At 45.1% G+C, this 15,550-nt stretch overlaps 5 protein-coding genes and 1 non-coding gene across 6 annotated transcripts; all 6 read right to left on the bottom strand. All coding sequences in view use genetic code 12, as the record gives it.

Moving 5' to 3' along the window:
- Positions 1–2: 2 nt before the first annotated feature.
- On the bottom strand, positions 3–2,750 carry CJI96_0004825 (uncharacterized protein; the record flags this gene model as incomplete). The annotated part of the gene is made up of 1 exon (XM_029033902.2): positions 3–2,750. One exon carries the CDS (start codon positions 2,748–2,750, stop codon positions 3–5), a length of 2,748 nt encoding a protein of 915 aa, XP_028891465.2.
- A 1,132-nt stretch (positions 2,751–3,882) lies between these two features.
- Positions 3,883–5,043, bottom strand: CJI96_0004824 (septin family protein; the record flags this gene model as incomplete). The annotated part of the gene is made up of 1 exon (XM_054702227.1): positions 3,883–5,043. One exon carries the CDS (start codon positions 5,041–5,043, stop codon positions 3,883–3,885), a length of 1,161 nt encoding a protein of 386 aa, XP_054558202.1.
- A 1,518-nt stretch (positions 5,044–6,561) lies between these two features.
- Positions 6,562–7,329, bottom strand: CJI96_0004823 (uncharacterized protein; the record flags this gene model as incomplete). The annotated part of the gene is made up of 1 exon (XM_029037552.2): positions 6,562–7,329. One exon carries the CDS (start codon positions 7,327–7,329, stop codon positions 6,562–6,564), a length of 768 nt encoding a protein of 255 aa, XP_028887983.1.
- Positions 7,330–9,557: 2,228 nt separating this feature from the next.
- Positions 9,558–11,258, bottom strand: CJI96_0004822 (uncharacterized protein; the record flags this gene model as incomplete). Its single annotated transcript, XM_029033899.1, has 1 exon — positions 9,558–11,258. One exon carries the CDS (start codon positions 11,256–11,258, stop codon positions 9,558–9,560), a length of 1,701 nt encoding a protein of 566 aa, XP_028891462.1.
- Positions 11,259–13,031: 1,773 nt separating this feature from the next.
- CJI96_0004821 lies at positions 13,032–13,113 on the bottom strand. Its single transcript has one exon. It is a non-coding gene; the product is annotated as a tRNA-Ser (tRNA).
- Positions 13,114–13,656: 543 nt separating this feature from the next.
- Positions 13,657–15,126, bottom strand: CJI96_0004820 (uncharacterized protein; the record flags this gene model as incomplete). Its single annotated transcript, XM_029033898.2, has 1 exon — positions 13,657–15,126. One exon carries the CDS (start codon positions 15,124–15,126, stop codon positions 13,657–13,659), a length of 1,470 nt encoding a protein of 489 aa, XP_028891461.2.
- Between the last annotated feature and the right edge of the window lie 424 nt (positions 15,127–15,550).

Here is a 15,550-nt window from a genome sequence, read left to right as displayed (position 1 = left end):
AATTAGGGATTGGTGAAGTTTAGCCCATCGTTGAAATCAAAATGCTGATCCTCTAGTTGCTGCTCTATAAGCTCTGTCCAAGGGCCAACAAAGTCAAGTCCCACGTCACGATTGTTCATGATCCATTCCATGAGCTCACTATTTGCTAAGTATGTGAGATCACTATTTGGAGCTTGCGATGACTCTCCGAAGGAAGATGGAACTTGACCAACCTCTTGGCTAGGACCCGTGTAATCTGCGTAACTTTGCGGAATCGTCTGCGGTTGAAACCCAAGCTGGCCATCCTCTTCCTTTAATTTGAGTCCATCTTCGCTCTTCTGGGGACGAAAGTTGCTACTATCAATTTCGTCTTCTCCGCCAGACTGCTTGAGCTTGCTTCTCATTTCTGAACATAAGAACATCAATACGTTGGAGTATCTAGTGCAGAGATGAAGTTCATCTGGAGAACAATCTCTTAGCGTGACAGCAGCCTTTTGAATACTCAGCACAATTGTTTGAACCGAGATCAAGGAAAGCGATAGGATTGTAGCATCGAGATTGTCGCTACTTACTCCCGAGGCGTTCTCATCATTAGCTGAAGATTTGTGAGCGGTGATGGTCAAGTAGCATCTAACGATGAATGCAACAGCACGCACGATTCTTGTCACCCATCGAACCGGCATGAAACGAAGCATATTCACTTTGTGAACTCTATGAGCCATATGTAAAATTTCATTTGCTGCAGCGAAGGCTTGCTTGATGTATTTAGCGCTCTTCGATATTTCGTCGAGCTTTAAGTTGACTTTTCCACTTGACTGTTGGGTATTTTTAGAAGAGGGACTCAAGGCCAAGGAGTAAACATAAAGCTTTGCGTAGTTATATTCGAAGATAAAAGATTCAGCTTGAATGTATGCAGCGAGTGTCTTTGCGGCGTCTGGGTCGAATGAGTTGTAGTCATTGACATTGAATTTTCGAACCGTCTTTGTCGAGATAGTCATCAAGTCTCCATATTTTCGTGCCCAGTTATTAATCATTGGGCTGATGATATTGAGGACAGCTAGGTTTTGACGCTGATTCAAGGAACCGAGAGGAGCTTTGTAGCCATATAGAGATTCATGACTCAAAGACATGATTTGAAGTATTTCAATCTGAGCCTTTTGAGGTCTGGTGAACGATAGCACATGTTCCGATGAGACTCTCTTTTGTTCATCTTCCGTCATCTTGAGAACCTTGTACTCGTTGTCTTCTCTTGATTCCATATCGACCTCGGAAATATCCTCATGATCGAGCTCAACGTCAGCGAGTGATGCCCCCAACATACTTCGCCGACTCATGTTCATGACACTGTTCATTTCAGCAATGTGGGTGGCTAAGAAGGTTTTGGAACTCACTTCCATGAAACCAGTGTCTTGTGCTAAACGCACCGCAGAACCAATGAGCATCCAGGCCATTCTATAAGAGCGACGGGTGGCCCCAAATCCAGCAGGTTCATCTGAAGTTGCTTCAGCCACTGATGATGCGTACGTTAGAGGATGTGATGACATTGCCGTATCACATGGGTCATCATTCCTATTGGCATAGTCTGCCCACCGCCAGTGTATAGCTCTGGGATTCCATTCTGTGAAGAGAAGGAACGCAAAAACTGTTCCTATGGATCTTGTGCTTGCTTCGGCCCACACAGTCTGTGAGATGAGCCGCTGAACGTAGAGCCAAAGTCTGTCGTGAACATCGATATTTTTAGGAACACCATCTGCGGTGGTGCGATTAAGGGAGTGGTATCTCGACGAAATAGTGAGAACAGCGCAAAGGAGAATAGGGTAGCCCGCCAACACAGAAGGCAGATGCAAAAATTGGGGTATGTGTGGGAAGAAAGGATGCATTGTGGTGAAGAACATCTCAATAAAGTATGCAGCCTCGTCTGCTGTGAGGATACCATCTTCACCTATATAGACGATAGAGTTCAAATCCAGGGTTCCTCGAGGCCGTATTTCAGCTTCGGACTCAGCTGGAGGCATCGTCAAACGTTGAGATTGATTCTCAGGTCGACTGAAATAAGATGGCCACTGGGAACCTGCGCCATCGATGGATGCACTTGGGGGATCGCTTGCAGGAGCTGACGAAGGAACGGTGGCTGATTTACCCATCGGTGGAGCCATATAACTGTTGGGCAAGGATGCTTTTCGATGAAAATACTCTCCGTTTGCACTTTCTTTCGAAGCAACAGGCAGCACAATCACAGAACGACTATTAGGCTGGCCAAGAAGCCTGGATCTCTCACTCAGGACGGGAAACGGAGACGATTCCTGTAGCTGACCGTACATGTGACGACTATCAACCCTGTTTCGTTCGTCTGCAGATGCAAGCTTACCAGCAGCATTTGCAAGAAAGGCTAAAGGACCATCCATAGTTGAAAAATGCTTTGAGGGTTCTGTATCAGTTGTAACCTTGCTGTCGGGAGTACCCGAGGGATGAGCGGTTATTGCCGGAGTATTACCATTCGAAGTCAGCGACATGGTAGGCGAGCCATGAATACCAGAAACGGCATCTTTGCTTCCTTGCAATTGCGCTATACGTAGTCTTTGCAAATTCCGCTTCTTTGACTCAACAAATACACAATCACGTCTCTCTCGTTCACACCTGGCGCATTTGCTGTTGGGCTTCTTGAGGTCTCCTAGATCACACTTGACTTTCCTCACACGGCAATTTAAACAAGCCACATAATTTCTCTTGAACTGCTTGGACGGCTGTTCTGAGCTAGCGGTCTCAGTCATTGTGGACTGGCTTGGAACGGAGTAGGCGAGTGAAGCTTGGTTAAGAGCGAGGAGTAGGAGCAGATGGTGTTGATGATGCAGGACCTTGTATCCTCAAGAGAGGTGGTATTCACTAACTTCATACAATGTTTTCAGGCTTGACAAGCTTCACCTGATTATTAGACTCAAAATTGATTTTCAGAGATGATCAGTAATTTCCTTTTGGATAAAGATGTTTTTATGAGACAGAAAGCCTCGGTTTATCGATGCATTCCAACGTCCAGATAATAAAGCACCCCCACATGACGACAAGAAATATCAGGTCCATTGAGCTCAACAAGTTCAAATCGTATATATTCTATCGTCTCTTTCATTTGTATATGTGGCAATCCAAGGACCAGGTCGGAATCTGAAGAAACTCTGGGTATCCATTATCTGTGCAGGTGGTTGCAAAAGGTCCTCTCGCCATCATGCCATAAGTTTACCCCGGTCTTGTTTCGAGTTTGCCCCAGGTGGCCAGAAAAGCTGCTCCGCAATTTGAACATCGATAAGGTGTGGCTTTTGAATCTCACCAAATCCTTGGGGTATTAATGTTCTTCTGATACCAAGTATATGGATTGTATCAGATTCACCGGCTAATGGGAGGCATTGGAGAAGAAGTGTTGTAGTTGACGGTCAAAAATTGTGTCCTGCCTGGCGAAGAGAAGATGATACTGAGCGGCTCGTAGAAGAACGACTTGTTAGTAAAAATAACTGCACCGATGTAGTAACCAACTCCCGCCAGGTGTTGCCTCATTTGTCATTGCAAAAGTCAAAATTGAAGGTCGCTACTTCTGTTCATTCTGCTTCCGCTACATTGGCTGAGTTTTGTGTCTCCTTCTGCCTTCAATACAGATAGTTCTTGAGATCCTTCTGCTAGGCGTAGGACTCCCTTCAAAACCACTGATTCGTCGATTTTTTGTAATCCTTCTCTAGGGTGACAGCTGAGAGAGGAGGCCCTTTATCAGAGGAGTTGGCGCCCACATTGCGTCACTGAGTCGTTGAAGTCAAAGACAAATCCATGTTGGCATTGACTGTTTCGTGCTCCCCGCTGGTTCTTTGATTTAAACATGTATTGTATCCCTAGTGCTATTGATAGTCATAGTAGCCGTACCTACTTTTTCAGTAATTGCAACTTCTTCACTTGCTCCTCCAAACCCTTCAACTTTGCTTGCATCTCCTCCAAATCCTGGTTTAATCTGTTTCTCTCGGTGACGATGTTGGTCTCCCATTGTCTGAATCTTTGTTCCTCGGCCTTCACTTGTTCTGTGAAGAACTTCTTCAATGCATCCTCCTCTTCCTTAAACTTGGGGTTGTGCAAACGACGAGGCTTCTTAATGGAGGCACTACCATTCTCGCCAGAACCGCCTTCTTCGTTCAAATTACTCAACTTCAACGAGCGGAAGGTCTCAAAGTGGATCTCTTGCGTGGACAAGATCAAGTCCAACATGTTCGTTCTTAACAATAAGGAGCGCAACTTCTTGAAGTCGCAGTGTCTATCGTTCTCCACTTCGACTACACCCGATGGGTACTTTCTGCCTCTAACGAAGTTGCCAGGGCTCACTTCCACCTCTTCTTCCGAGCCAATCACAGCAAACGGCATGGCCTCAATGAGCTGCTTCGAGTGCTCTGCACTAGCTGGGTCGTCAACGTCCATTGGCGGAGTGTATATGTTAATGTCCTGGGCTTCGATCACGTCCCTTATCCTGATCTTGAACTGCTCCAATTCCGAAGGAGACAAAGTGTCAGCTTTGGCAATCACGGGGATTAAGTTCACTCGCGTCGACAAGCGCTTCATAATCTCAATGTCCAAAGGTTTCAAAGAGTGACCGGTGGGACGAATGAAGTACAAACACGCGTGAACCCTCAAATCCTTTTTCTCCTTACGATAGGGCTGTTTCTCCTGCTTCACGTACGCTTCGTGTTGGTCGTCAATGAAATCGATGATTGGAGTCCACGAGTCCAAGTTGTTGACGTTGTTGCCAAAACCAGGGGTATCGATGACGTTCAAGCGAATCTTGAAGTTTTTCTCCTCCAAAATGGCCCTCACAATGTTGATGTCCACCGTCTGGTGCGAGCTGGTGAACTTATTATGTCTCTCGTTTGGGTCCTCGTGGTCCTTCAATGCTGTCTGGAAAAGGGTATTGACGAACGTTGTTTTGCCCAAACCAGACTCACCCGCCACCATGAGGGTGAACGTGGCGCCCTGGTTCGACACGATTTTGTACCTTTGATCGGCTAAGTTGGAGATTCCCACGGGTTCAGCAACGGGCATTGGCAAAGTGTTGATGGTGTAGTTGTTGACAACACTGTTTTTCGATACTTGGTGCACTCCCACGCGTCCGGCAGGCGGCAAAGGCAGGGGCCGGCAAACCGTAATTAAGGTGGTGAATTTGGTAGGAATTTTTTGTACGACATGATAAACGAAAAGAAGAGACGGGTGGAGTCTACCAATTGGAAATCTGATCCTAATGCTGTTGTCGTGGTGGCCAGTCTCTTTCTCATTGTGCCTCACTATGCACCGTTACTAGAGTACTAGCAGACGAACTGACAGAGTAACGATTAACCTGCGGAAATAACATACAGTGCAGCCAGGCCACAAGAATATGCTGAAGTGTTCCCATGTTTCGTATATTCGGATTTGTAAGCTTGTTATGGCTATACACCACTGTAATATTCCAAGGGCGCCTGAACTAGTAGCGTGATTGCACAAATTGTCGGTTTATTCCTGATCCTTGCTGATTTTCAGTTCCAGTGAGCGCCCTAGCACTTTCTAGCTGAGTAATACGAAAAAGATTGCTCATTTGTCCCATTAGTTTCAGCTCGAACATGCCTGTAGTGACTACGAAATGCTGTTAGTTTATCGTCACTTACCTGCCAAATGACTCAAGTTGCTCGTTGAATTGAGGAATTGGGTCCTCGAATATTTATGCAATCTTCATAACTGAGTTGAGAATACCGCCCCAAAGAGCACCTGTTGTAGGCTACGAACATATGGCTACGAAAGTTACGTATCACAGTCATTATTTGTTTAGTTCTGACGCAAGGGCGATCAACTATTATCTAGTTTGTTTAGAGTAAGGGGCCAGACTTAGAGTCATTTCCTTGATCTGGTTTCTGTGAAGATCAGCTGCTGTGACTTTGAACTTGTCCAATAGCACAATACTGGGTCATCACTTTGCAGCTGGTCGTCAACGGTACAGAGAAAAATCACACAAGAGGAGAAGATTATCGAGTTGAGGGGTTTTGATTGACAAGTACTTTTTGCTTTCTTTTGCCAATCAGAGATGAGGCTGAAGTGAGTGGCTTACAGTGAGACATGTAGATGGTGAAGTATCACCGAGGAATGCTGAACTTGGCCTCTTTCTCTTTGACCGTGGATGGCTATCTCTATGTAACTTGAGATCCTGAAAATTGCATCGTCTTTATATCTTCGTGTCGCCTACTGGAGGCAACTACGTAGGATTTGCTTTCTAAGCGAATGCTACCTACTTGCCATCAATTCTCATCTTATTTAACTACAACTCTCAAGACATCGTCTCTCGGCCTTTAGATGTTTTCTTGCTTCGTTTATTATTTAAGCATTGGCTCATATTCACACTCCCCTAATTGGCTCATTCTTCAATTTTCAAGACATCCACCGGCTCTCAAATCTCTAGCAGCACGTGGGAGAACGGAGGATAAAGTATAAGTTACAAAGACAGAGAATTGAACAAGAACAGGAAAGGAGAATGGATAAAAAAAACTTTGTGGGAATTTGCGTTTATCTTGATGCCTCATTGCAACGAGCTCTCTACTCTTCTTCAGCCTTTGTCTCTGCTGGCTGTTGTTCCTCCTGCTGTGCTGGAGCCTCTGACAAGTCGGTCCACAAGGTCAAGTTATCTCTCAACAACTGCATGATCAAAGTGGAGTCCTTGTAAGAGTCTTCAGAAAGAGTCTCCAAGTCGGCAACGGCATCATCAAAAGCCTGCTTGGCCAAATGGCATGCTCTGTCGGGAGAGTTCAAAATCTCGTAGTAGAAAACAGAGAAGTTCAATGCTAATCCCAATCTGATTGGGTGAGTTGGTGGCAACTCGGTAACGGCAACATCAGAAGCAGACTTGTAGGACTCCAACGACAAGTCGGCAGCCTCTTTTCTCTTCTCGGCAACGGCAAACTCGGCCAAGTAACGGTGGTAGTCACCCTTCATCTTGTAGTAGAACACCTTGGACTCACCAGTCTGGGCAGACGAGATCAAGTGGTCGGACAAGACGGACAAGATGTCCTCGCAAATCTTGGTCAATTCCGCCTCAATCTTGGAACGGTACTCTCTGATCAAGGAAACCTGCTGCTCGTTACCCTTGACCTCCTCCTTTTGTTCGATAGAGGAAACAATTCTCCACGAAGCACGGCGAGCGCCAATGACATTCTTATAGGCAACCGACAAAAGGTTACGCTCCTCGACAGACAATTCCTGGCCAGAAGAAGCGACAGCCTTCATGTTTTCAACCATCTCCTCGTAACGTTCGGCTTGTTCGGCCAACTTGGCAAGGTAGACGGAGTCTTCACGGGAGGCGGGCATTTTCGAAAGGAATCAATAAAATTCTAAGGCAGGGGTTAGTAACAGAAGAGTTTCCGAACAGCTTGAAACGCAGAAACAGTAACGGAAAGAAGAAGGACTCGGACAATTGAGATCGGATGGATCGATTAGGTTTTAATGTGAATTTGGGTCGGTAGGTTTTTGTTGACAATGAAGAAACAGGTCACCAGAAAAAAATCGACGTGAGAGGTGCGGGCGCTGGTCGTGTCTAGGTATGGCGGTGTCGGGTGCACGGGTTTATCCACCATACATTAGATTCTGACATAAGTGCTGTATAGGGTGACACTGAGGGAGACCTCCCTGTTGGTGCGAAATGCGTGAATATTCGGCACGAGAAGCTCACTGTCGGGTGATTGAAACAACAGATCAGTGAATGATATTGAAAAGAATGTAGACATTTCCGAGCAGATCAGTCAGCGCTGTTGTATCGCGTATATCTGATCCCTTAGTAGAAATCACTGGCTGGGTAATTTCGGAGCGTCCTGACAGGGCGGGCGCGAACAAAACAACCGAAAACGTTAGTGCTCAGCCAAGATAGGCAAACGCTAGCAAGTAACAAGCGAGAGGTACCCAGTACAATTTACGAGGTTGTCCTGGGCCATCACGATAAGCAGTGATAAAAAAGTTTAATTCAAAAAGTTAGAATAAACGATTATTTTGATCAAATCACCACCACCGTTTGCGTCACTTGCTCCCCGGCACGTCGCGTCCACGGAAATGAAACGACACCTGATCCAGGTGAACTTTGATCTGAAGAACCAAAATGTTATAGCGATGGATCAAAGGGATTAGTGTTCAACACGTGTCACTGAGTTAAGCACCCTGACTTGTACAATTGCCCTTGGGCTTCAACTGTATTGCCTCGGCTATAAGAACCTAGCAACTCGGGGGCGCCGCCCAAAATTGACTCAAGAGAGAGCCCAGCGAAGCCAATGAGACGAATTGTCAAATGTTCACTTCAAATATTTTCATTACCAGCCAGGCCATAATATTCTTCTTTATTCTCCTTAATCTTTTTTCACTTGTTTTGCCTATCTTTCATGATATTGCCATTGTCAACGACAATCACGTCTTTTCACGACCCTTTCATCATTTCCTCATTTGAGTTTAAAAGTGGATAATACTACCTATTGAATTCAGCAAAATCTCCTTCACGTATTCTTACTTTCAAGACTTCAGAATCTATACATACTCTTTAATGGGATTGGTAAAAGAAGGGATCGATTAGTGAGGTTCAGAAAAGGTGTTTCTTTTTTCCCACGCTCAATTTTTTCCTAGTGTTCTGTGTAGGCACAGGGAGCAAAAAGTCAACCCACCACAGGCGTGGCGGGGAGTTCGAGATCCCCCCCGTAATTGCACTTTTAAAGGCAATTGGTATGCAGATCCTGTGACATAAGGGCAAAAAAGCGATAACCTTTTGATTGCTTTTATTCGGGTTTTATACGAATTCTACTGTCATTTCGCCCGGCGTGGACCCTCCGAGAGCTCCCTAAACATGGCGAGTGCGACATTTCCGCGACATTCGTTCCCTTAGATAGTGGAGAGTGAACGTCAAGAGGAATGCAAGTTACACGAAATATTATAATTTGAGAGGTGAAGTTGCATCAGTGAGAAGCGCCATTTTAGCTTCGGCTCTAGCTTTGACGTGTCAATTGCAGTCGACCTGTGGTACTAGCGGAACATGATTCAACTAAAGGGAAATTTGTGTTAACCCCACTGAAAAACTGCAAATATCTGCAAAAAAAGTTGTTCAATTATGTTACGTGATATCGCCCAAACGATTGCATTATTAAAGTACTCATCTATCTGAGTGTCGATCGTCTTTGCATTTAAATCTTCTTCACTGGCCACTCCTGATTTGCAGCCATTTACGAGTTCGCAATAGCAGAGGGTGCAGTTTCGCAGCAATTGATAGACGTAGATCTGCTCAGTTCCAGCAAACAAGCAAAGCAGTTGGGGAATCTGTCGATATTAAAAATGACTTCTTTTGGTGGATCTTCATCTTTCTCAACACTTTTTTGCAACTCTTCCTATGGAGCTGTGCTCTCTCGATGTCCACAATCTCTCATGGACTCGGTAAAGCAATGATCCGGGTATAACTCACGACCGAAGTCTTCTTCATCGTTACTGAATTTTTGCTTACTACATGCTTCCTTTCCCCTGCAGAATGCCTTGATTTATCTCGTCGTATTATGTCTCTATAGTACAATCTAGTCCAACTGCATCGTCTCGGTCAAATGCAACACCTCCTCGTTCAACTTGTACGGCTGTATCTCCTTAATCTTGATACCAAACCTGCTGTCTTGCACCAACTGGCTCAAGGCCTCCACGGTTGGCTGGATGAGGCCACCAACTTGGAACTGCGAGTGAACCCACGAGGGCTTGAATGCTTGATTACCTCCTGTCAAACGCACAACATTGTTCGATGAGGCGTTATTCAACACAATGGTGGTAGACTCTCTGGAAATAGCATCAGCAATCGAGCCATGCTTCAAAAGAGACTTCAATTTGAGCGCACTGACTCCCAAAGCCGGCAACGGCACTTCTCTGCCAGGTAGAGTCAATTTGGTAGCGTCAATGCCGTGTCTACCCGTCTTGTTGTCTGTGGTGAGAATCTTCAGTAAAGGAATCAGCTTCACTCTTTGCACTGGTTTGGCTCTGGTCAAGTATCTGTTGCTCAATTCGCTAAGACCCAATCTGTGGACCTTAATCTCCTTCTTGATTTCCTCTAGCTGCTTCACAGCGTCACCAGACTCATGGTCAACGGGGAAGGACTCGCACATATACGTAAGCTTGAATGGGTAAACGGAGAAGTTTTTGTCCACAGCGTTAAGAAGCTTTCTGGCAGACTTCAACTTCAACAGGTGAGTGATGGCAAAATCACGGATATGAATTGTCTGCCTAGCCATCTCATTTTTGTAGTCGTCCACATCCTCCAAGGTGACCAACCCTTTCTCAAGGTTTCTGACCGAACACATTCTTATGTCTATGTTGTACACTTCGCCAGCCTCAATAACAAACTCGTCAGACGGGATGGCCAGGGAAGTCTGTGTAGAGTGTGCAGCCTCCTTATTGTCGTGAACAATCAACGACTGGTCGTTAGTGGTCTTCTTTAAGAGATTGGTTTCTTGGTCACTTTCACTCCACACTACACCCTTAAAATCTCTCTCTGCAACGATACCTTCAGCCTGGCCCGCCAAAAACCTTCTGATTCTTCTCACCTTGGAACCGGGTACAACCACACATCCAAAACTCTCGGCAATGCCATCGACAAGTTCTCTAATATGAGCACCTGTGATGTTGGATGCACCATTCAACCCTGGAACCACAGAAAGCTTCTCCGGCGTCAATGCAAGCCCCAAAAGAGCAACGGTAGCTTCTGTAGCAATATATGATGCCACCATGGAGTCAGCTTTAGGGCCCAAAAGTGGTCCCTCGGGTTTTAACTGGTTGTCGATCATCACGCCCGGAGGGTAAATCACCACTGTGTGAGACACCAACGCCGTGTACCCGTCAATATGGGCACCTGTAGAAATCGTTACCACGTCGCCTGGCGAAAAAGTGTAATGCTGCTGCAAGTCCAACTCGGGAGACACGTTGGCCACATACTCGTTCACATCTATTGTCACTGGATGGGCCAAACCTTTCTCTCTGACTTTGTCCGTATTCGTATACGACTTATTGAGCAATTTCAGGGTCATCGAGTCTCCGAGAACGCAAAGCTCTTGCAAACTATATGGTCTTTCAGTTTTGCCCAAGTGGTACGAGTCGTTGATGAGCTGGATCAAGTACTTGAGGGTCGTCTGCACAATTTGTCCTGCTGTTCTGTATTTGTCCAACACAGGCTCCGAGAGGATGTTTTTCTCGCTAAGGAGCATATTAGCGTCATCCTGGTGGACCGTCAACTGCATCTCGGGCGTTTTGTGTCTAGTAGTTTGGTTGAAAGGTTGAAGCACCAGAGTAACTTTTTTGGCTGCGATGAGATGCCCATACATTTTTCGCACCAGAGACAAGACATTACACGGAGAGGGTCTTAAGCTAGCACGCTAAGATATATTACGGCAATTTTATTCTTTATTTCTATTTTTCTTCTCTAAACAGAATTAATGTTCAGTGAATTTCAGTTAGGTTCAGCTCACATCGTGTGGGAGTAGGATAAGAATTTGTAAATATGCTTTGAAATGAACTTTACGTTTTGCAACCGTTGTGTTAGCACTAATTAGCGGCGACGATAGTATATTCACTATTGTAAACGATGTTAGAACCATGACGAGTCGTTAACAGTGAAATTCGACGCTGGACCGCGTCTGTCGATGATATAGCTTTAAAAACCGCTAGTACCTGGTTTACACTAGGGAATAAAGTACCAACACAGCTAACACGTGCTAGCCGTAGTACTAACGGAAATGAACCGCTTCGCCTGATCGTGTACCTCCTTGTCCAAACAGATCCCTCGTGCTTCCTGTATTCCACCACTTTAGACTCACCGTGGTGGAATAAATGCCTGGCTGTACCAGGCAAGCCTCCCAAGGGTCCCCCTCATCGTTATTTTCTTAGCAACGCCGTGGGCTACTGGGACTTTGGCTCAGCTTTATTGCCAATCTCTCCAGCTAACCAGACTGTTGAGATCCGCACCTACCAGCCTCTCTTCAGTGACGGCCCCCACGTTCTCCAGTATGGTTGCTGTCACTTTCAGAGTTCCTGGCTGCAATTGGCTCTTACCACACAACCTCGAAATCCAGGATGCCCGTGTAGCACTCATTATTGTTGACCACGATTTCAAGTTTGCTCAGCCCGTCGTCACCAACCTGGACGGTAGCAGCAGCCTTTTGATCGATGGACAAGCCATTGAGATACTACACGAAACCCTCTCTCTACATCAGTTCGAATTAGACGTCCCTCCAACCGACTGATGCGAGAATTTTCAGATCTTGAGATCGAGGTGTGCCGAGAATGGGCTTTATCTGGCCGTCCTCCGAAGACTATTACGTGGTTTCCCTGGTCACGCCCGAAATGATCGGCACCCACTGTATCGTGTTCAGATATCGGCCCGTGAACACCATTACCGAATCCATCGGCGTTTCCCGTACTTTCTTCATCAGACCCATCTGGGGCCGACCACCGGTCATCTGGGCATAAGACGCTGGCTTAGCGACCTCTTACGACACTTGTGCTTCTCTCGCAAGCAATGGTGGAAACGTACGTCGCCTCCGGCCAGGTTTGCCAGGAAATAAGGCCAATTAACAGCGTCCCAAGGGCCAACTCCAGGATTCCACTTCGGCAGCTGGCCCACATCGAGAGCTCCATGTTAGACGCTTTGGCTATACTTTTTTTCTTCTTTGAATTTAAGGGGAATTCTACAGATATATATAGTTGAGAGACAACGCGAGGTGAATCCGATCATAGCGTTGAACTGCAGTTGTAGTCGGGCAGACAATCGCAGTGGTGACGACTCTTCATGACAAGGACACTGCGAACGCGTTATCAGCCTGCGAGGAACATGGCAAGTGAATAAACAGAGTATCCCTTGGTTTTTGACTTGGGCGTTGATTGAAACAAAAAGTAAATGTATAAATTTTACTTTAGGTAGGTTCCCTAGTGTAAACAGAAGTGTAGCAATGTCTTTGGGACAAGAAGTTAGTTCCTGACTTGCTTCAACAGATTGGCAAAAAAAAAATAATGTTCGACAACTGCAGGACTCGAACCTGCGCGGGCAAAGCCCAAAAGATTTCTAATCTTTCTCCTTAACCACTCGGACAAGTTGCCTGAATATAGGAAGCAACGGAAGCATGAAACAATATATCAGATTTGTATTAGTGTCAAATTTAATCCCAATAATCATTGCGGTTAGACTAATAAAGTTGTAATACGAAATTAGATAATTCGTGAAGCTTTTTGTGACAAACCGCCTATTTATTATGAGAAAATAGACTGTAAATAGTGAGTTTCCCCTGATGAAGTTGTCAAGATAATAGTCTAATGGGGCCCCTCGTGGTGTAACATGAATTCAACACTAATCTGTGGTTAATCGTCTTTATATCTGAATAGATCTAAATAGGGGCTGTAGTATGCAAGAGACTAGTACAAGGAAGCAAAAGTTTACGCCTTTTCTCATGTTTAAAGCCGATTGAAGAAATACTTTATATTTTGATCATATTGAATGCACTTCAATCAAATTGTCAACCTTCAAACAAAAAAAAAGAAAAAAAAGTTTTTATAAACTGCCACATGAGGCCCGATGGAACAACTCTACCTTACATGAGACAATCAGAATTGTTCGTCTATTTCGATTAAAGATTACGTATGGTTTTATACATGCAGAGGATTCTGGACTTGATTGGCGAGAGTAGCGATCCACAGAAGTTGTCCGAAGACGTTTTTGAGCGACTTCAACAACATCTCGGTCGTATTGAGAGAAAAATTGGTATCATCCAACAAGTTCACAAACCTTTCTGTCACTGGCTGAGGTCTAATCTGATGAATGAAAGAAGTCTGTTTGCTAAAACGGATTGCCCCCGGAAGTGCATCGGAGTTGCAAGTCAAGGAGCTGATCACATCAGCTTGACAAGAATGGACCTTGTGACAAAGTTTCTGGCACTTGACTATGTCTTCAAATAATAAAGCTTGAGCCTTCTTGGCCTCCTTGGTGGCAATGGCAAAGTGTAGAGAAGATTTGCTGAACAGCTTGCTGGCTAGCGTCAATCTCTTTTTGAAGCTACAAAGTCTCAAAATAATTGACTCTCCACTTTCATATTCATCGTTAATACACTCCAACTCGTTGTGTAAGCCTCGAAGATTGCCATGTACGGATAACACAGAGCTTCTCAAATGATCAAGCTTGTTGCCGTAGCCAGTGTAGTTGGCCTTTACTTTCAGTACTACCTCTCGCAAGAGCACTGAATAGAGCGAGTTCAATTTGGCGTTGAAACTTGCGCTGTCTGTTTCATTTTCAAGCACAGCAAATATTTTGTCCACAAGCTTGTAAAAGCCAGCAAAATTGACCTCTTGCCATTCGACCCTTGGAAGAGCACTCGGCCCTGGTGACTTCTTGAGCGCACTCTTGGTAGATGTAGAAGAAGGAAGCGACTGAACGAGAATTGGCGGCTCAGTAGTGATGAAATTTTGTTTCACTGGGCTAGGTGCAAAAGATACTCTTGCTGCTTTTGGTTGGGAAAGGCAACAGCTCTCGAGGTTTTTAAAAAATTTCACACTCTTTTTGTAATGCTTGGCTGAGGCTAGCCTAGTTTTAGCCAAGCTCGAGATCAATGAGAGATCCACACGATAGAAGGGGGCGTAGAAGGGATGGGCAGTAAAGTTAATTTCGTTTTGGACGAAATCAGGATTGTAGAGCACTTTTGGGCTCCTTTTGCTAGGAGGTACCCTGGTTAACGTGTTTCCAACACTGCGTGAAACACGTTGGGGAGTATCGATTGGAATACCCCCAAAGAAGAGACGAATAATGAAACCAAATTCAAATATAAAAGAAAAGGCAGAGTCTTTCAAGTGGTGTTGGGCATTCACTCGTGCTTTCGAGTCGGCGAACGATCGACCAGAGGACTCCATAAAGGGAAATTTAACATGCTTGACACAGTGGTGGTCTGTGTCGCTGAGCAGCCTTTCGGAGGGGACTATGGAAAGGTTTGCTTTAGCAAAGTAGCAGGAAGTAAGAATCGGTGAATGCTTCAATAGTTTGGCACTATCGACGAAGTGGCCGTCTGCTGTAGCTGAGCTTGTGACACAAGTGGCGGCCAGAGCTTTTGAGAGCAAATAGAAATTCATGGTGAACGCTTTTTGAGGAGTAGATGGGGAGGGGAAGAAAGAGATGTGTTAATGTTTGTAATTGTGAACAGATATTCTATCAGGGTGTAGTTATGGTCTAGTTGGCAATTGGCGGTGGAGTTGCCTTTTTCGCAGCCATTAGTTTATGGTAATTATAGCGATCAAAGACTCGTCGAGGCAATTCCAACGAGAATGGATAGGTCATATCAGTGAAATGAGGGAAGCTTGAGATCTGATTTAAAGTCCTCAAGTTGGATCTGACTTGGTTTATGTATGTGATAATGAACAGAGTATTATAGAGCTAATCACAGACGTTGCAAACAGAGAACTTGCCCAAGCTAGCACGTAATGTACGAAGGTCTTTGACTCTTCGTGTCTATAAACATCTTTGATAGAATGAGAAACTGAATAAACTAGCTCATAA

This window comes from Candidozyma auris, chromosome 6 (assembly GCF_003013715.1).
Source record: "Candidozyma auris chromosome 6, complete sequence".
NCBI classification, from domain to species: Eukaryota; Fungi; Ascomycota; class Pichiomycetes; order Serinales; family Metschnikowiaceae; genus Candidozyma; species Candidozyma auris.
This window is presented reverse-complemented; position numbering and strand designations above follow the sequence as displayed.